The sequence below is a fragment of the Panulirus ornatus genome, chromosome 57 (assembly GCF_036320965.1).
Source record: "Panulirus ornatus isolate Po-2019 chromosome 57, ASM3632096v1, whole genome shotgun sequence".
NCBI classification, from domain to species: Eukaryota; Metazoa; Arthropoda; class Malacostraca; order Decapoda; family Palinuridae; genus Panulirus; species Panulirus ornatus.
The window spans coordinates 13,712,991-13,734,502 of NC_092280.1; the positions used below are offsets into that span (position 1 = coordinate 13,712,991).

General features: G+C 41.5%; 1 protein-coding gene across 1 annotated transcript in view; it reads left to right on the forward strand.

Moving 5' to 3' along the window:
• Nucleotides 1-8,914: 8,914 nt before the first annotated feature.
• The window catches only part of LOC139766192 (pre-rRNA 2'-O-ribose RNA methyltransferase FTSJ3-like), a 54,148-nt gene continuing 41,550 nt past the window's right edge, over nucleotides 8,915-21,512 (forward strand). The window contains exon 1 of the mRNA XM_071694464.1: nucleotides 8,915-9,250. Within this exon, the coding sequence (XP_071550565.1) occupies nucleotides 9,058-9,250 (193 nt within the window). The 5' untranslated portion in view covers nucleotides 8,915-9,057. The remainder of the gene's footprint in view (nucleotides 9,251-21,512) is intronic.

Consider the following 21,512-nt stretch of genomic DNA (forward strand, 5'->3'; position numbering starts at 1 on the left):
ATCTTTTTCACTCCATCTTTCCACCTCCAATTTGGTCTCCCACTTCTCCTCGTTCCCTCCACCTCCGACACATATATCCTCTTGGTCAATCTTTCCTCACTCATTCTCTCCATGTGCCCAAACCATTTCAAAACACCCTCTTCTGCTCTCTCAACCACGCTCTTTTTATTTCCACACATCTCTCTTACTCTTACGTTACTTACTCGATCAAACCACCTCACACCACACATTGTCCTCAAACATCTCGTTTCCAGCACATCCATCCTCCTGCGCACAACTCTATCCATAGCCCACGCCTCGCAACCATACAACATTGTAGGAACCACTATTCCTTCAAACATACCCATTTTTGCTTTCTGAGATAATGTTCTCAACTTCCACACATTCTTCAAGGCTCCCAGAATTTTCGCCCCCTCCCCCACCCTATGATCCACTTCCGCTTCCATGGTTCCATCCGCTGCCAGATCCACTCCCAGATATCTAAAACACTTCTTCCTCCAGTTTTTCTCCATTCAAACTCACCTCCCAATTGACTTGACCCTCAACCCTACTGTACCTAATAACCTTGCTCTTATTCACATTTACTCTTAACTTTCTTCTTTCACACACTTTACCAAACTCAGTCACCAGCTTCTGCAGTTTCTCACATGAATCAGCCACCAGCGCTGTATCATCAGCGAACAACAACTGACTCACTTCCCAAGCTCTCTCATCCCCAACAGACTTCATACTTGCCCCTCTTTCCAAAACTCTTGCATTTACCTCCCTAACAACCCCATCCATAAACAAATTAATATATATATATATATATATATATATATATATATATATATATATATATATATATATATATATATATATATATATATATTTCTATATATATATATATATATATATATATATATATATATATATATATATATATATATTACATTTTTCCCTGGGGATAGGGGAGAAAGAATACTTCCCACGTATTCCCTGCGTGTCGTAGAAGGCGACTAAAAGGGAAGGGAGCGGGGGGCTGGAAATCCTCCCCTCTCGTTTTTTTTTTTTTAATTTTCCAAAAGAAGGAACAGGGAAGAGGGCCAGGTGAGGATATTCCCTCAAAGGCCCAGTCCTCTGTTCTTAACGCTACCTCGCTATCGCGGGAAATGGCGAATAGTATGAAAAAAAAAAAATATATTACATTAGAGACTGTAGTCTTAGATAAGTCAACATCATGTCTGGTCCTTAATTGAAATGCAGAGGTCATTGGGAGGGAAAAATGAAAGAGACCGGGCAAAGTATTTATCAGTTATGGAGGTGGAAATATTTTCTAAATTGTGTCGTCATAATCATTGGGAAAGATATGAGAGGGAAGAGAATTCCAAAACTTGTAGGTTTAGGGAAAGAAACAGTTATCGAAACAGGCCACCATCAAGTGACCAATGGCTACACAGTAATCTTGTGACACAGAAGTATGCCAAGTATTGCATGGTTAAGCTAGTGGTGGGAGCAAACAAGTAGCCAGCTCTTATGAACAGAATTGAAAGTGATGCCTTTAGGAGAGGAAAAGTGACCCACCATTGCAGTGTAGGCAAATGGGTCAAGTTTTGAAATTAGCATAGGAGAAAGATAGACTGCTTTGGCCTCAACTCTTCTAAGTAAGGATACAGAGCTAGAGCCACCTCAGATATTAGAGGAGTACACCATTCAAGGATGGATCAGCCCTTTTTATAAACAGGAGCTGTGGAAGAAAATAATTTTGACATCTAAATGTGACTACCAGTTTCTTAGAGGCAGACTTAGCTCTTTCTTTTATGTGAGTTTTCCAAGATAGAGTGGCTGTTACAGTAATACCAAGTATGTTTATTGAGTTAAGGGGTGAAATTACAGAACCGTAGAAGGAGAAAGGAAAGTGTTGAGGAATTTTTGATTGAAAGAGGGGCAGAGACTGGGCCCAAGAGACATTAAACTTAACCAGATTTCATCCATCTCTCTGAGATATTCTGTGCAAGTCTTGAGTTTATTGAGTAAATTGTGTCAAGACAAGATGCAAATCAAGTGAGAGAAGAAGGTGCAGAATTAGAGGATGTGGAAGAAGGGAGTGTTGAGTTTTCAATATAGGAATGCATTTAGTTATTTGTAGAAGAAAGGAAATTGTTGATAAAGAGGAGAAAAGTGTAGGAGACAGGACGGAATGTAGAGGGACACTGCTGTTGATGGAGAAGTGAGAAAATGCTGATCCATCACCAGCCACAAAGATAGATCTGCAAGAGAGGAAGCTGGATATGTGAGAGCTTAGTGAGGGAGTGAAGCCAAAGTGGGTAGCTTAGAGGAAAGACCCTAGTTCCACACCCTGTCAGAAGCTTTGGATGTGTCAAGGGCAAATACATAAGATTCCCCAAAATTTCTCAAGAATGATGACCAGACATTAAGGTAGGAAAGAATATCATCAGTGGATCTTGCCTTATGGAAGCCGTACTGGTGATTAGAGAGAAGGTTGTTAGATTCAAGATGTCTGAGGATGTGGGAGTTGGAGGGATTCAAAGACTTTAGAAATGGTAAATGTCAAAAGGATCAGGATGATAGTTCAAGTGGTTAGAATGGTCATCATTCTTAGGGATGGGATGTACCAATGCATGCTTCCGAGAAGAAGGAAAAGTTCTGCTTTTTTAAAGAGAAGCAGAATAGATGAGCAAACACAGGGGCAAATTCAGAGGCACACTCTTTTAGTACATAGGGATAGATGCCATCAAAAACATTAACCTTGCTTGTGTCCAGAGAGAGAAGTGCTTTTTGGACAGTTTGGAAAGAGATTATGGGGAGGAGCATAAGATTATTAAGAGGAGCTTCAGGGTTTAAAGAAATGTCACAGTCATCCAAGTTAGAGTTGTAGGGGAAATGGGAACCAAAGAGAGTTGCTTAGTCTCTGGGAGAGACAGAGATAATATTGTTAGAATGGAAAAGTGAAGGAAAGGTAGAGCGACAGAAGTTGTATGCAGTGCCCCTAGTTAAAGACTAGAAAGACCTGTCAGTGGGTAAAAAGGAGCTGTCATCGCTTCTCCTTTGAATTAAGGATTGACTTGCCTTGCGGATTTTGTATTTGCAATTTTTTTTTTTTTTCCCGCTGTCTCCCGCGTTTGCGAGGTCGTGCAAGGAAACAGACGAAAGAAATGGCCCAACCCACCCCCATACACATGTATATACATACGTCCACACACGCAAATATACATACCTACACAGCTTTCCATGGTTCACCCCAGACGCTTCACATGCCCTGATTCAATCCATTGACAGCACGTCAACCCCGGTAAGCCACATCGATCCAATCCATGAGCCCAAACCATTTCAAAACACCCTCTTCTGCTCTCTCAACCACGCTCTTTTTATTTCCACACATCTATCTTACCCTTACGTTACTTACTCGATCAAACCACCTCACACCACACATTGTTCTCAAACATCTCATTTCCAGCACATCCATCCTCCTGCGCACAACTCTATCCATAGCCCACGCCTTGCAACCATACAACATTGTTGGAACCACTATTCCTTCAAACATACCCATTTTTGCTTTCCGAGATAATGTTCTCGACTTCCACACATTCTTCAAGGCTCCCAGAATTTTCGCCCCCTCCCCCCACCCTATGATCCACTTCCGCTTCCATGGTTCCATCCGCTGCCAGATCCACTCCCAGATATCTAAAACACTTTACTTCCTCCAGTTTTTCTCCATTCAAACTTACCTCCCAATTGACTTGACCCTCAACCCTACTGTACCTAATTACCTTGCTCTTATTCACATTTACTCTTAACTTTCTTCTTTCACACACTTTACCAAACTCAGTCATCAGCTTCTGCAGTTTCTCACATGAATCAGCCACCAGCGCTGTCTCATCAGCGAACAACAACTGACTCACTTCCCAAGCTCTCTCATCCCCAACAGACTTCATACTTGCTCCTCTTTCCAAAACTCTTGCATTCACCTCCCTAACAACCCCATCCATAAACAAATTAAACAACCATGGAGACATCACACACCCCTGCCGCAAACCTACATTCACTGAGAACCAATCACTTTCCTCTCTTCCTACACGTACACATGCCTTACATCCTCGATAAAAACTTTTCACTGCTTGTAACAACTTGCCTCCCACACCATATATTCTTAATATCTTCCACAGACCATCTCTATCAACTCTATCATATGCCTTGTCCAGATCCATAAATGCTACATACAAATCCATTTGCTTTTCTAAGTATTTCTCACATACATTCTTCAAAGCAAACACTGATCCACACATCCTCTACCACTTCTGAAACCACACTGCTCTTCCCCAATCTGATGCTCTGTACATGCCTTCACCCTCTCAGTCAATACCCTCCCATATAATTTACCAGGAATACTCAACAAACTTATACCTCTGTAATTTGAGCACTCACTCTTATCCCCTTTGCCTTTGTACAATGGCACTATGCACCCATTCCGCCAATCCTCAGGCACCTCACCATGAGTCATACATACATTAAATAACCTTACCAACTAGTCAGTAATACAGTCACCCCCTTTTTTAATAAATTCCACTGCAATACCATCCAAACCTGCTGCCTTGCCGGCTTTCATCTTCCGCAAAGCTTTTACTACCTCTTCTCTGTTTACCAAATCATTTTCCCTAACCTTCTCACTTTGCACACCACCTCGACCAAAACACCCTATATCTGCCACTCTATCATCAAACACATTCAACAAACCTTCAAAATACTCACTCCATCTCCTTCTCACATCACCACTACTTGTTATCACCTCCCCATTTGCGCCCTTCACTGAAGTTCCCATTTGCTCCCTTGTCTTACGCACTTTATTTACCTCCTTCCAGAACATCTTTTTATTCTCCCTAAAATTTAATGATACTCTCTCACCCCAACTCTCATTTGCCCTCTTTTTCACCTCTTGCACCTTTCTCTTGACCTCCTGTCTCTTTCTTTTGTACATCTCCCACTCAATTGCATTTTTTCCCTGCAAAAATCGTCCAAATGCCTCTCTCTTCTCTTTCACTAATAATCTTACTTCTTCATCCCACCACTCACTACCCTTTCTAATCAACCAACCTCCCACTCTTCTCATGCCACAAGCATCTTTTGCGCAATGTTTATAGGCAGTAATAAATGCTGAATGTGAGTTGGAGGAAGGAGAGTTTTTCCAAGCCCAATATGACAGATTCCCTGCTTGAATGGCCTCTGAACAGGAACAGTTGAACCATGGATTGGAAGAAGAGATTTTTTAGAGGAAAAGGTGGTAAATGCTTCCATTACCATAACAATAACCTCTGCTGTGTGTTTGGTGAAGACAGAAGCTTCACTACCGAAGAGTGATTTTACACAAGGAAAGTTACAAAAGAATTTTTATAAGTTATTCTAGCTAACTTTGTTATGGTGCCAATATATATGTCTAGAAGGGACTGCTGGAGGGGAGGTGCTATTGAAATAGATACATTTATGAGAGTGTGGTCAGATGAACTAAGTGGGAATGAGACTGTGTACCTGCAGAATGAAGGATAAACGGTGAAAAACATCCAGAATATTGGGAGAGTGGTCACCGCAGTCAGAAATGTGGGTGGGGTGGGTGATGATTTGTTCTAGAGACTGGAGAACAGAAGCTTCAATCCCTCCAGCATCTGTATGGAAGGAATTCAGCCATTCCTTGTGATGGATGAACATTGAAATCCCATAAGTAGAGGATGTTGGCTTATGGCAGGAGTTTAGATAGTCGAAGAAAGACATAAAATTTGTAGAATTAGGAGAGCAGTAGGTGAAATAAATGTGAAGTGAGATAGATGGGAGACAGACCTTGAGCCAGATGATATCAAAGTTTGGGAATACAATGGCCGTGAGGTGTACAACAGGTGGGTTTAAGTTAGAATAAGTTTAAGAGCATCACTCCATTTTTTCATGAGAATTTATAAAAGTGGTATTGTTGGGCTCCAAACACTTTTTGCAGTTGACTTGTGAGCCCATTAGTCATGCGGAATAACATTAAATCCCACATGATTATGTTTTTATAAAGTGGGCATGGCCTTGAAGATGATAAGAAATTGTAAAGCTAAAGAAAAATATATAGAACCTAGCAAAAGCTAGCCAAACCTTGCATTGCATGGTCTAGCTTAATGTAACATAGTGTCAAAGAGCCCAGAAGTTAGGTATCGATGGGCTAATTAAACAAGGCTAGATTAGGTTAAGTTAGTGTGGTTGTTTTGTATTCATTTGGTATATTTATTTATCAGTTTTCCTTTGCTTCATTGTGCTGCCCAGTTTGTGGGGAATTTGATTGTGTATGAGTTAAAGTATGTATGTATATTTGCGTGTGTGGACGTGTATGTATATACATGTGTATGTGGGTGGGTTGGGCCATTCTTTTGTCTGTTTCCTTGCGCTAACTCTCTAACGCGGGAGACAGCGACAAAGCAAAATAAATAAATAGAAATGAGTTAAAGTTTTCATATGTGATTAGGTGCCCCATAATTCAGCTGGGGGTATCCCTAAACAATGAGATCCAAGAGGAATGCAATTGGTTGGTGGAATACACTATTGATACTGTAGGAGACTTCTGACGATTAATGAAATTTATGTTTTGGAAAGAGGGGCAAGTATGAAGTCTGTTGGGGATGAGAGAGCTTGGGAAGTGAGTCAGTTGTTGTTCGCTGATGATACAGCGCTGGTGGCTGATTCATGTGAGAAACTGCAGAAGCTGGTGACTGAGTTTGGTAAAGTGTGTGGAAGAAGAAAGTTAAGAGTAAATGTGAATAAGAGCAAGGTTATTAGGTACAGTAGGGTTGAGGGTCAAGTCAATTGGGAGGTGAGTTTGAATGGAGAAAAACTGGAGGAAGTGAAGTGTTTTAGATATCTGGGAGTGGATCTGGCAGCGGATGGAACCATGGAAGCGGAAGTGGATCATAGGGTGGGGGAGGGGGCAAAAATTCTGGGGGCCTTGAAGAATGTGTGGAAGTTGAGAACATTATCTCGGAAAGGAAAAATGGGTATGTTTGAAGGAATAGTGGTTCCAACAATGTTGTATGGTTGCGAGGCGTGGGCTATGGATAGAGTTGTGCGCAGGAGGATGGATGTGCTGGAAATGAGATGTTTGAGGACAATGTGTGGTGTGAGGTGGTTTGATCGAGTGAGTAACGTAAGGGTAAGAGAGATGTGTGGAAATAAAAAGAGCGTGGTTGAGAGAGCAGAAGAGGGTGTTTTGAAGTGGTTTGGGCACATGGAGAGAATGAGTGAGGAAAGATTGACCAAGAGGATATATGTGTCGGAGGTGGAGGGAACGAGGAGAAGAGGGAGACCAAATTGGAGGTGGAAAGGTGGAGTGAAAAAGATTTTGTGTGATCGGGGTCTGAACATGCAGGAGGGTGAAAGGAGGGCAAGGAATAGAGTGAATTGGAGCGATGTGGTATACCGGGGTTGATGTGCTGTCAGTGGCTTGAATCAAGGCATGTGAAGCGTCTGGGGTAAACCATGGAAAGCTGTGTAGGTATGTATATTTGCGTGTGTGGACGTATGTATATACATGTGTATGGGGGGGGGGTTGGGCCATTTCTTTCGTCTGTTTCCTTGCGCTACCTCGCAAACGCAGGAGACAGCGACAAAGTATAATATATATAAATAATATGTTTATATTTGTAGCTTACTGCTTTTCAGTGTATTTGTGTGATTTTGCTTTTTGATCTCTATCCTGATGATGGAACAGCATATATCTAGTTCAGTTCTAGTAAGCACTAATTCCATCAAAATCCAAGAGAATCCATTTCTAGACTGAGTTTAGTATAGTATTATGGGTATATTTCACTGATCCTACTGCAATCTTAGATTTTGTTATATAGGGCAAAACCATTCTTTCCACCGAAATTAAGAGAATGCATTAGTTGGCTGGATCTCTTGCAGTATAATGTGTGGTTACCATTTGTGTGTTAAGGGGGAAGAGTTTTACACTCATGTTGCCCAGTCTCTTAACCTAGTATATATGAACCATGGATCTTCTTCCATGTGTGTATGCACACAGACCTTATCCTGTGCCAGGTACACATGTTCCTGTTTTTTTCCTTTCATCCAAGATAGCTTCAATTAAGGAATGTCTTTACCCATGCCATGTCACCTACTATGAAGGAAAAACTTTCAGATGTAGGAAGGATCAATAAAACCTACAAATAGCAAGGAAATTAAATGATTCTTGTGAACTTTTACCCATAATGCCAGGTATGTGTGTTCCTGTTTTTTTCCTGTCATCCAAGATAGCTTCAATTAAGGAATGTCTCTACCTATGCCATGTCACCTACTATGAAAAAAAAACTTTCAGATGTAGTAAGGGTCAAAAAGACCCACAAGTAGCAAGGAAATTAAATGATTCTCGTGAACTTTTACCCATTGTGATTACCTAACTCTAAAGAATAAACCAGTGCACCTCACAGCTACATTTGTCAGATTTTGTCCAGTCTTTAGATAAATGAGAAAAGAGAGTGAATCATATGATGAAAATGCCATCATTGGAAAATAAGTATCTGGAGAACATATCATCTTCATGGGTCATGAATCTTTTTTAAGGTAACACTGGAACTATTATACAGATGAAATTTCAGCAAAGACGATGATATTTGTCATGGTAGCCAAAAGATTTTATGGAAGATTGGTTTTGATTGCTTCAGAAAATATGGCAAACAGTATGGATACTGTAAAACATATTGACCATTAAGTTTCTGTGGTACTAAAATGAGACTCAGAGTTTTTCATTTGGAAATATGAAGTGTCTCCTCATGTTGACTCTTTTCTTTCTTTTTTGATGCATAGATGTTGATTTAATAGTAATTCATTTGCTCTTGTAAACCATGCTAGAGATCTTGTAAACCATGCTAGAGAAATTTTTATGTTAATTATATTGACAGTTGATCATCTAATATTATATTTATTTTTTCAGGTTTTCGTGCTCGATCTGCTTACAAATTGATTCAGCTAAACAGCAAATTTGATTTTTTAAAAAAATCACGTGTTTGCATTGATCTGTGTGCAGCTCCAGGATCATGGATGCAAGTTGCAAAGAAGTACATGCCTTTGTCATCTCTCATTGTTGGTGTTGACCTGTATCCTATCAAGCCCATACCTGGAACCCTTTCTATAATCGGAGACATAACTACAGAGAAAATGAGACATGATCTGAAGACAACTTTAAAGACATGGAAGGCAGACTTAGTTCTTCATGATGGTGCTCCAAATGTTGGTAAGTGTGTTTCATTACTGTGTTGCTGCTCTCTCTTTGTTCTATAGGTATTATTTTGGCCACTGTTCTCATGCACTGTCTGCATGTGTCCCAGACTCAAAGGATTGGACCCATTGCACACATTTGGCTGCTGCTTCCCACAACTTTTGTGTGGAGACTGGCCACTTGAGGATTGGATGTTATGATATCTCCTAATTTCCTTGAACAGCCAAGTAGTGAATTCTCTTCCATCCTTTGTTTTTCCCTTTTTCTATGTATACCCTTTCTTCTTTTAAAAGTCAGGCCTACAAACACTTGTGAAGACCTGACTTAATTTATTTCTTTCTCCCAAAACGGCCTTAATGAGGGCATGTTATTTGCCTGTGCCTTGTTGGTTACCATGAAAAAATCTTTAAGGGTAAGAATACTCTTAACCATTTACCTATGAACCAGCCCCAGTTATTGTTGACCACAAAAACTGAAGACTGATTTCAGTAGTAGATCAGATTTTTTATGAAATAGAAAAATGTTACTCATTTACTTTTTGCATATTTAGGGCTGCAGAACTTTTAGAACCTCATCTAACTTTCTGTAGCTGCAGCCCTTTATATTGTAAAGATTGTTTGCTTAAGGCGGTGTATATGGTGGGTCATTCATGATACATTGGTGTACACATAAAACCTCCAAGCAACTGGATCTAAACATCACACCCAAACAGCAGAAAAATGAATTTGGATAGCATCTTAGAAAACTAAATTTTAGTTGCTAAGGGAAATCGGGTAAGGTTATCATAGATTTTCATTTCTACAAGCATTATGTAGAAACTTTAGGTAGAAGTAGTAAGTAGGAACATTAGCTACAAGCATTTGGCAGAAGTAGTAGGTTTGAACATTTTGTGGGAACATTAAGTAGACACATTAGGTAATAGCAGTGTGTGGAAGCGTTTGGTATGAACCTCTGAAAACACTGCACGAGAGTTGCCCTCTGCCTTTGGCCTGTTAGGGGCGAGGCACTAATGGCCAGGAGGCAACACTGGAGCACCAGTTATGGAAACTCTTTTTATTGTGACCACCCATCGCGGGAGTACCCAAAGGGAACAGTTGTCAGAGATATAGATAGATAGACAATTCTCACCTTCTCTTGTAAGTCACTTCTAGTAATAGTAAGAGTGCATTGATATGCTAATGTTACTAATCCATGTTATATCTGTGCTGCCTCTAAACTACATATTTACTGAAGAGGGTATTCAGTGGAGTTCCCAGAATTCTTAGTTTTTGCCTGCAGAAACAACATATATCATCATGGAAACCTGTTGAAAGAAAATGCTGAAGTTGATTGTCTTTGAGGTTATGTCAGTCCTAACATGTTGAAAGAGAAGCTGCTCAACATTTTATTAGTGCTTTTCTCTGATGATGGGCCATATACAGCCCATTTCTTGTTTGTATTTATCTTACTGTCGTTAGTGATGGGAGCACTTAGTGAGGCTATTTCAAGCTGCCATTCACCATGGTTAGGTAGCAATTTGTGGGATTTTTATCATATCAGTCATCTTTCATATACCTTATACCAGTTTGCAACCAAATTTCCTTTCTGGAGGCATGATCAGCCATGCATTTTGATTATGTAGCTTACAATTAGGTATGTGATTTACAGTCTGACTAATCTGTCACACTATGGAGGAAGATATATGCTTTCAGTTGAAGTGTGAGAATCTTCCTGGTTGTTTGTTCCCATGATAGTTTTCGTGTGAGTCACCACTTTTGTCAAGACAGACACTGATGAAAGAGAGACTGAGAGCTTAAACTAAAATCATATGGATAGATCAAAAGATCTCTAGACTGAGATCAGATGACATATGAAACAGAACAGACAACAGTTTACCACGAAACTGTTAAACTGTTAGTGGAAAATTTAAGAGTCTTATGCATTTTCCTGACATATATTTGTTTACAGAGGTATAAGTTTGTTGGGTATTCCTGGTAAATTATATGGGAGGGTATTGATTGAGAGGGTGAAGGCATGTACAGAGCATCAGATTGGGGAAGAGCAGTGTGGTTTCAGAAGTGGTAGAGGATGTGTGGATCAGGTGTTTGCTTTGAAGAATGTATGTGAGAAATACTTAGAAAAGCAATTGGATTTGTATGTAGCATTTATGGATCTGGAGAAGGCATATGATAGAGTTGATAGAGATGCTCTGTGGAAGGTATTAAGAATATATGGTGTGGGAGGCAAGTTGTTAGAAGCAGTGAAAAGTTTTTATCGAGGATGTAAGGCATGTGTACGTGTAGGAAGAGAGGAAAGTGATTGGTTCTCAGTGAATGTAGGTTTGCGGCAGGGGTGCGTGATGTCTCCATGGTTGTTTAATTTGTTTATGGATGGGGTTGTTAGGGAGGTGCATGCAAGAGTTTTGGAAAGAGGGGCAAGTAGGAAGTCTGTTGGGGATGAGAGAGCTTGGGAAGTGAGTCAGTTGTTGTTCGCTGATGAAACAGCACTGATGGCTGATTCATGTAAGAAACTGCAGAAGCTGGTGACTGAGTTTGGTAAAGTGTGTGAAAGAAGAAAGTTAAGAGTAAATGTGAATAAGAGCAAGGTTATTAGGTACAGTACGGTTGAGGGTCAAGCCAATTGGGAGGTAAGTTTGGATGGAGAAAAACTGGAGGAAGTAAAGTGTTTTAGATACCTGGGAGTGGATCTGGCTGCAGATGGAACCATGGAAGCGGAAGTGGATCATAGGGTGGGGGAGGGGTCGAAAATTCTGGGAGCCTTGAAGAATGTGTGGAAGTCGAGAACATTATCTCGGAAAGGAAAAATGGGTATGTTTGAAGGAATAGTGGTTCCAACAATGTTGTATGGTTGCGAGGCGTGGGCTATGGATAGAGTTGTGCACAGGAGGATGGATGTGCTGGAAATAAGATGTTTGAGGACATTGTGTGGTGTGAGGTAGGTGGTTTGATTGAGTAAGTAACGTAAGGGTAAGAGAGATGTGTGGAAATAAAAAGAGCGTGGTTGAGAGAGCAGAAGAGGGTGTTTTGAAATGGTTTGGGCACATGGAGAGAATGAGTGAGGAAAGATTGACCAAGAGGATATATGTGTCGGAGGTGGAGGGAACGAGGAGAAGTGGGAGACCAAATTGGAGGTGGAAAGATGGAGTGAAAAAGATTTTGAGTGATCGGGGCCTGAACATGCAGGAGGGTGAAAGGAGGGCAAGGAATAGGGTGAATTGGATCGATGTGGTATACTGGGGTTGACGTGCTGTCAATGGATTGAATCGGGGCATGTGAAGCGTCTGGGGTAAACCATGGAAAGCTGTGTAGGTATGTATATTTGCGTGTGTGGACGTATGTATATACATGTGTATGGAGGTGGGTTGGGCCATTTCTTTCGTCTGTTTCCTTGCGCTACCTCGCAAATGCCGGAGACAGCGGAAAAAAAAAAATATTTGTTTAGACTTGAAACAGAATGCCTCATCACATGATGGTATGATTTTTCCTATTTATGTTTTACTATCCAGGTGACTTTATCACACCGTTAGTAACTTACAGATTATTTTTATTATACTTTGTCGCTGTCTCCCGCGTTTGCGAGGTAGCGCAAGGAAACAGACGAAAGAAATGGCCCAACCCCCCCCCATACACATGTATATACATACGTCCACACACGCAAATATACATACCTACACAGCTTTCCATAGTTTACCCCAGACGCTTCACATGCCTTGATTCAATCCACTGACAGCACGTCAACCCCGGTATACCACATCGCTCCAATTCACTCTATTCCTTGCCCTCCTTTCACCCTCCTGCATGTTCAGGCCCCGATCACACAAAATCTTTTTCACTCCATCTTTCCACCTCCAATTTGGTCTCCCTCTTCTCCTCATTCCCTCCACCTCCGACACATATATCCTCTTGGTCAATCTTTCCTCACTCATTCTCTCCATGTGCCCAAACCACTTCAAAACACCCTCTTCTGCTCTCTCAACCACGCTCTTTTTATTTCCACACATCTCTCTTACCCTTACGTTACTCACTCGATCAAACCACCTCACACCACACATTGTCCTCAAACATCTCATTTCCAGCACATCCATCCTCCTGCGCACAACTCTATCCATAGCCCACTCCTCGCAACCATACAACATTGTTGGAACCACTATTCCTTCAAACATACCCATTTTTCCTTTCCGAGATAATGTTCTCGACTTCCACACATTGTTCAAGGCCCCCAGAATTTTCGCCCCCTCCCCCACCCTATGATCCACTTCCGCTTCCATGGTTCCGTCCGCTGCCAGATCCACTCCCAGATATCTAAAACACTTCACTTCCTCCAGTTTTTCTCCATTCAAACTCACCTCCCAATTGAATTGACCCTCAACCCTACTGTACCTTGCTCTTATTCACATTTACTCTTAACTTTCTTCTTCCACACACTTTACCAAACTCAGTCACCAGCTTCTGCAGTTTCTCACATGAATCAGCCACCAGCGCTGTATCATCAGCGAACAACAACTGACTCACTTCCCAAGCTCTCTCATCCCCAACAGACTTCATACTTGCCCCTCTTTCCAAAACTCTTGCATTTACCTCCCTAACAACCCCATCCATAAACAAATTAAACAACCATGGAGACATCACACACCCCTGCCGCAAACCTACATTCACTGAGAACCAATCACTTTCCTCTCTTCCTACACGTACACATGCCTTACATCCTCGATAAAAACTTTTCACTGCTTCTAACAACTTTCCTCCCACACCATATATTCTTAATACCTTCCACAGAGCATCTCTATCAACTCTATCATATGCCTTCTCCAGATCCATAAATGCTACATACAAATCCATTTGCTTTTCTAAGTATTTCTCACATACATTCTTCAAAGCAAACACCTGATCCACACATCCTCTACCACTTCTGAAACCACACTGATCTTCCCCAATCTGATGCTCTGTACATGCCTTCACCCTCTCAATCAATACCCTCCCATATAATTTACCAGGAATACTCAACAAACTTATACCTCTGTAATTTGAGCACGTGTTAATTGACAGGCGTGCGAAAGAGAGACTTTTGGATGTTAATGTGCTGAGAGGTGCAACTGGAGGGATGTCTGATCATTATCTTGTGGAGGCTAAGGTGAAGATTTGTATGGGTTTTCAGAAAAGAAGAGTGAATGTTGGGGTGAAGAGGGTGGTGAGAGTAAGTGAGCTTGGGAAGGAGACCTGTGTGAGGAAGTACCAGGAGAGACTGAGTACAGAATGGAAAAAGGTGAGAACAATGGAAGTAAGGGGAGTGGGGGAGGAATGGGATGTATTTAGGGAATCAGTGATGGATTGTGCAAATGATGCTTGTGGCATGAGAAGAGTGGGAGGTGGGTTGATTAGAAAGGGTAGTGAGTGGTGGGATGAAGAAGTAAGAGTATTAGTGAAAGAGAAGAGAGAGGCATTTGGACGATTTTTGCAGGGAAAAAATGCAATTGAGTGGGAGATGTATAAAAGAAAGAGACAGGAGGTCAAGAGAAAGGTGCAAGAGGTGAAAAAAAGGGCAAATGAGAGTTGGGGTGAGAGAGTATCATTAAATTTTAGGGAGAATAAAAAGATGTTCTGGAAGGAGGTAAATAAAGTGCGTAAGACAAGGGAGCAAATGGGAACTTCAGTGAAGGGCGCAAATGGGGAGGTGATAACAAGTAGTGGTGATGTGAGAAGGAGATGGAGTGAGTATTTTGAAGGTTTGTTGAATGTGTTTGATGATAGAGTGGCAGATATAGGGTGTTTTGGTCGAGGTGGTGTGCAAAGTGAGAGGGTTAGGGAAAATGATTTGGTAAACAGAGAAGAGGTAGTGAAAGCTTTGCGGAAGATGAAAGCCGGCAAGGCAGTAGGTTTGGATGGTATTGCAGTGGAATTTATTAAAAAAAGGGGTGACTGTATTGTTGACTGGTTGGTAAGGTTATTTAATGTATGTATGACTCATGTTGAGGTGCCTGAGGATTGGCGGAATGCGTGCATAGTGCCATTGTACAAAGGCAAAGGGGATAAGAGTGAGTGCTCAAATTACAGAGTAACTTACAGATATTTCAAAAATTTTCAGCCCTTCTCAATCCCCTTACAGTCATCATTTTGCATGGATATACATTAGCCTCTTAGATCATCATACAGTGAACTTGGAGAAAATGCATGGATTATGATGTTTTAAGTGATGAAGAGGAACACATACAATAGTTATCAGCTGGTGAGAAAAGTGAAGAACTGGTGAAATGTGAGAAAGCAAATGAATCTGATTTTAGCAAAATAAGGTGAAGGGAGGTTAGCATGGGACAATTCCACCTGCATCCCCACCATGTTTGCACTCGGAAATTGTGTAACAACTGTTAGTACTTTACTCTTTGTTTAATCCTGGGATAATGAAAAACTTTCTTAGTAGATGACAATAAAGAGTCCTGGTACTTCTAGGCTCCTAGGCAGGAGCATTAGGTCGAAGTAGTGGTTAGGAACATTTAGTTGTGAGCATTAGTTAGAAGTAATAGGTTGAAACGTAAGGTAGTAGTCAGTTGGAACATTAGGTAGGAGTCTCTGGAAACGCTGTGCTAAAGTTGCCTTCTGCCAGTGGTCTGTTAAGGGTGAGGCACTAAAAGGCTAAGATTCATCACAAGTTCACCAGTTATGGAGACTTTTGCCATGACCATCACCTTGAGCGAGTTCCCAAAGGGAACAGATGTCATAGATATAGATAGATAGATATTTTCAGGCATATTTTAGCTCTTTAATTAGAATTTATAGTATTGGGTATTTCATTTGCTGTATGAGGCTTATTATTTTTACATGCATTTTTATGTTAAACACCAGTGCTGTGCTTGTGTAGGAAATAAGAAATGAGGTTGATTCAGTTGAAAATAACTCTACATCTTTCCTCATATCTTATGGTGAGGAAGGATTGCTCTCGATATGCTCGCTGCACCCCCCTCCCCATTCGGTTTTATTGTGCAGTGTGTAATCTAATTATATTATTTTCTTAATTTTTTGTATTTATACTTAATTGCTGTTTCCTCCATCACCGAGGTAGCGCAAGGAAACAGACGAAGAATGGCCCAAACACTCACATACTCATATATATACAAAAACAGCCATACACACACATTTCTATTTTTATTTGATTATTGTACTTAACCACCATCTCTCACGTTAGTGAGGTAGTGCAAGAAAACAGACAAAGAATGACCCAACCCACCCACATGCACATGTATATGCATAAACGCCCACAAATGCACATATTCATAGATATACATTGGGGATGAGAGAGTTTGGGAAGTGAGTCAGTTGTTGTTTGCTGATGATACAGCGCTGGTGGCTGATTCATGTGAGAAACTGCAGAAGCTGGTGACTGAGTTTGGTAAAGTGTGTGAAAGAAGAAAGTTAAGAGTAAATGTGAATAAGAGCAAGGTTATTAGGTACAGTAGGGTTGAGGGTCAAGTCAATTGGGAGGTGAGTTTGAATGGAGAAAAACTGGAGGAAGTGAAGTGTTTTAGATATCTGGGAGTGGATCTGGCAGCAGATGGAACCATGGAAGCGGAAGTGGATCATAGGGTGGGGGAGGGGGCGAAAATTCTGGGAGCCTTGAAGAATGTGTGGAAGTCGAGAACATTATCTCGGAAAGCAAAAATGGGTATGTTTGAAGGAATAGTGGTTCCAATAATGTTGTATGGTTGCGAGGCGTGGGCTATGGATAGAGTTGTGCGCAGGAGGATGGATGTGCTGGAAATGAGATGTTTGAGGACAATGTTTGGTGTGAGGTGGTTTGATCGAGTAAGTAACGTAAGGGTAAGAGAGATGTGTGGAAATAAAAAGAGCGTGGTTGAGAGAGCAGAAGAGGGTGTTTTGAAATGGTTTGGGCACATGGAGAGAATGAGTGAGGAAAGATTGACCAAGAGGATATATGTGTCGGAGGTGGAGGGAACGAGGAGAAGAGGGAGACCAAATTGGAGGTGGAAAGATGGAGTGAAAAATATTTTGAGTGATCGGGGCCTGAACATGCAGGAGGGTGAAAGGAGGGCAAGGAATAGAGTGAATTAGAGCGATGTGGTATACCGGGGTTGACGTGCTGTCAGTGGATTGAATCAAGGCATGTGAAGCGTCTGGGGTAAACCATGGAAAGCTGTGTAGGTATGTATATTTGCGTGTGTGGACGTATGTATATACATGTGTATGGGGGTGGGTTGGGCCATTTCTTTCGTCTGTTTCCTTGCGCTACCTCGCAAACGCGGGAGACAGCGACAAAGCAAAAAAAAACAAAAAACATTTCAACGTAATACATACATATACATAGAGAGACAAATACATATATACTCATGTCCATTTCCATACTTGCTGCTTTCATCCATTCCCATCGCCACCCTGCCACACATGAAATAGCATTCCTCCTCCCCCCCTCCAGTGAGGCAGCGCCAGGAACAGACAAAAAAGGCCACATTCGTTCACACTCAGTCTCTAGCTGTCATGTGTAATGCACCGAAAACATAGCTCCCATTCCACATCCAGGCCCCAATGACCTTTCCATGATTTACCCCAGATGCTTCACATGCCCTGGTTCAATCCACTGACAGCATGTCAGCCCCATTATACCACATGGTTCCAATTCACTCTATTCCTTGCACACCTTTCACCCTCTTGTATGTTCAGGCCCTGATCACTCAAAATCTTTTTCACTCCATCCTTCCACCTCCAATTTGGTTCACTGCTTCTCCTTCTTCCCTCCACCTCTGACACATATATCCTCTTTGTCAGTCTTTCCTCTCATTCTCTCATGTGTCCAAACCATTTCAACACACCCTCTTCTGCTCTCTCAACCACACTCTTTTTGTAACCACACATCTCTTTTACCCTTTCATTACTTACTCGATCAAACCACCTCTTACCACATATTGTCCTCAAACATTTCATTTCCAACACATTCACCCTCCTCTGCACAACCCTATGTATAGCCCTTGCCTTGCAATCATATAACATTTTTGGAACCACTATACATATACATACATACATTTCATTGTATAAATACACATACATATATAGACATATAAGTATATACACATACACATTCATACTTGCTGCCTTCATCTATTCCCGTTGCCACCCTGCCTGTCATAAAATAGCCCCCCCGCCCCAGCAAGGTAGCTCCAGGAAGAGACAAAAAAGGCCACATTTGTTCGCAATCAGTCTCTAGCTGTCATGTAATGCACTGAAACCATAGCTCCCTTTCCACATTCAGGCCCCACAGACCTTTCCATGGTTTACCCCAGATGCTTCACATGTCCTGGTTCAATCCATTGACAGCACGTCAACCCCAGTATACCACATCGTTCCAATTCTCTCTATTCCTTGCACGCCTTTCACTTTCAGGCCCTGATCGCTCAAAATCTTTTTCACTGAATCCTTCCACTTCCAGTTTGGTCTCCCTTTTCTCCTTCTTCCCTCCACCTCTTACACATATATCCTCTATTGTTATTTATATTTATTATACCTAGTCGCTGTCTCCTGCGTTAGCGAGGTAGTGCAAGGAAACAGAAGAAAGAATTGCCCAACCTACCCACATACACATGTATATACATAAACGCTCAGACATGTACATATACATACCTATACATTTCAAAGTATACATACATATACATACACAGATATATACATAGATGCACATGTACATATTCATACTTGCTGCCTTTATCCATTCCCGCTGCCTCACTGCCACACATGAAATGGCACCCCCCTCCCCCCGTGTGTGCATGAGGTAGTGCTAGGAAAAGACAACAAAGGTCACATTTGTTCACACTCACTCTCCAGCTGACATGTGTAATGCACTGAAACCCCAGCTCCCTTTCCACATCCAGGCCCCACAAAACTTTCCATGTTTTACCCCAGACACTTCACATGCTCTGGTTCAATACATTGACAGCATGTCGAATCTGGTGTGCCACATCGTTCCAATTCACTCTATTCTTTGCATGCCTTTCACCCTCCTGTATGTTCAGATCCCGATCGCTCAAAATCTTTTTCACTCCATCTGTCCACCTCCAATTTAGTCTCCCACTTCTCCTTGTTCCCTCCACCTCTGACACATGTATCCTCTTTGTCAATCTTTCCTCACTCATTCTCTCCATGTGACCAAACTATTTTATTACACCCTCTTCTACTCTCTCAACCTCACTCTATTTATTACCTAACATCTCTCTTACCTTTTCATTACTCACTCAATCAAACTACCTCACACCACGTATTGTCCTCAAACATTTCATTTCCAACACATCCACCCTCCCACACAACCCTATGTAAAGCCCATGTCGGGCAATCATATAACATTGTTGGAACCACTATTCCTTCAAACATACCCATTTTTGCTCTCCGAGATAACATTCTCGCCTTCCACACATTCTTCAGCACTCCCAGAACCTTTGCAACTTTCCCCACCCTGTGACTCACTTCCACTCTATGATTCCATCTGCTGCTAAATCCACTCCCATATATCTAAAACACTTCATTTCCTCTAGTTTTTCTCCATTCAAACTTGCCTCCCAGTTAACTTGTCCCTTAACCCTACTGAACCGTATAACCTTGCTCTATAACCTTGCTCTTATTCACACTTACTCTCTGCTTTCTTCTTTCACACACTTTACTAAACTCAGTCACCTACTTCTGCAGTTTCTCATTCAAATCAGCCACCAGCGCTATATCATCAGTGAACAACAACTGACTCATTTCCTAAGCCCTCTCAACCAGAACATACTGCATACTTTCCCCTCTCTCCAAAACTCTTGCATTCACTTCCATAACAACTCCCATCCATAAAAGAATTAAACAACCATGGAGACATCTTGCACCCCTGCCGCAAAATGACATTTACTGAGAACCAGTCACTTTCATCTCTTCCTACTCGTACCCATGACTTACGTCCTTGATAAAAACTTTTCACTGCTACTAACTTACCTCCCACACCATATACTCTTAATACCTTCCACAGAGCATCTCTATCAATGTTATCTTATGATTTCTCCAGATCCAAAAATGCTACATACAGATGCTACATACAAATCCATCATTCCTGGGGATAGGGGAGAAAGAATACCTCCCATGCATTCCCCACATGTTGTAGAAGGCGACTAAAGGGTGCGGGAGTGAGGGGGCTATAAACCCTCCCCTCCTTGTATTTTAACTTTCTTTTTATATAAGGGGAAACAGGAGGAGGTCATGTGCGGAGTGCTCATCCTCCTCAAAGGCTCAGACTGGGGTGTCTAAATGTGTGTGGATGTAACCAAGATGAGAAAAAAGGAGAGATAGGTAGTATGTTTGAGGAAAGGAACCTGGATGTTTTGGCTCTGAGTGAAACGAAGCTCAAGGGTAAAAGGTAAGAGTGGTTTGGGAATGTCTTGGGAGTAAAGTCAGGGGTTGGTAAGAGGACAAGAGCAAAGGAAGGAGTAGCACTACTCCTGAAGAAGGAATTGTGGGATTATGTGAAAGAGTGAAAGAAAGTAAACTATAGATTGTTATTAGTAAAACTGAAAGTTGACGGAGAGAGATGGGTGATTATTGGTGCCTATGCACCTGGTCATGAAAAAGAAAATCATGAGAGGCAAGTGTTTTGGGAGCAGCTGGGTGAATGTGTTAGCAGCTTTGATGCACGAGATCATGTTATAGTGGTGGGTGATTTGAATACAAAGGTGAGTAATGTGGCTGTTGAGAGTATAATTGGTTTACATGGGGTGGTCATTGTTGTAAATGGAAATGGTGAAGAGCTTGTAGATTTGTGTGCTGAAGAAGGACTGGTGATTAGGAATACCTGGTTTGAAAAGAGAGATATACATATGTAAGTAGGAGAGATGGCTAGAGCGTTATTGGATTACATGTTAATTGATAAGTGCGTGAAAGAGAGTCTTTTGGATGCTAATGTGCAGAGAGGAGCAAGTGGAGGGATGTCATCATTATCTTGTGAAGGTGAAGAAATGTAGAGATTTTCAGAAAATAGGAGAGAATGTTGGGTTGAAGACAATGGTGAGAGTTAGTGAACTTGGGAAGGAGACTTGCGTGAGGAAGTACCAGGATAAACTGAGTGTAGAATGGAAGATGAGAGCAAATGACATAAAGGGAGTGGGGGAGGAATGGGATATATTTATGGAAGCAGTGATGGCTTGCACAAAAGATGCCTGTGGGATGAGAAAGGTGGGGGGTGGGCAGATTAGGAAGGGTAGTGAGTGGTGGGATGAAGAAGTGAGATCATTAGTGAAAGAGAAGAGATGATTTTTGCA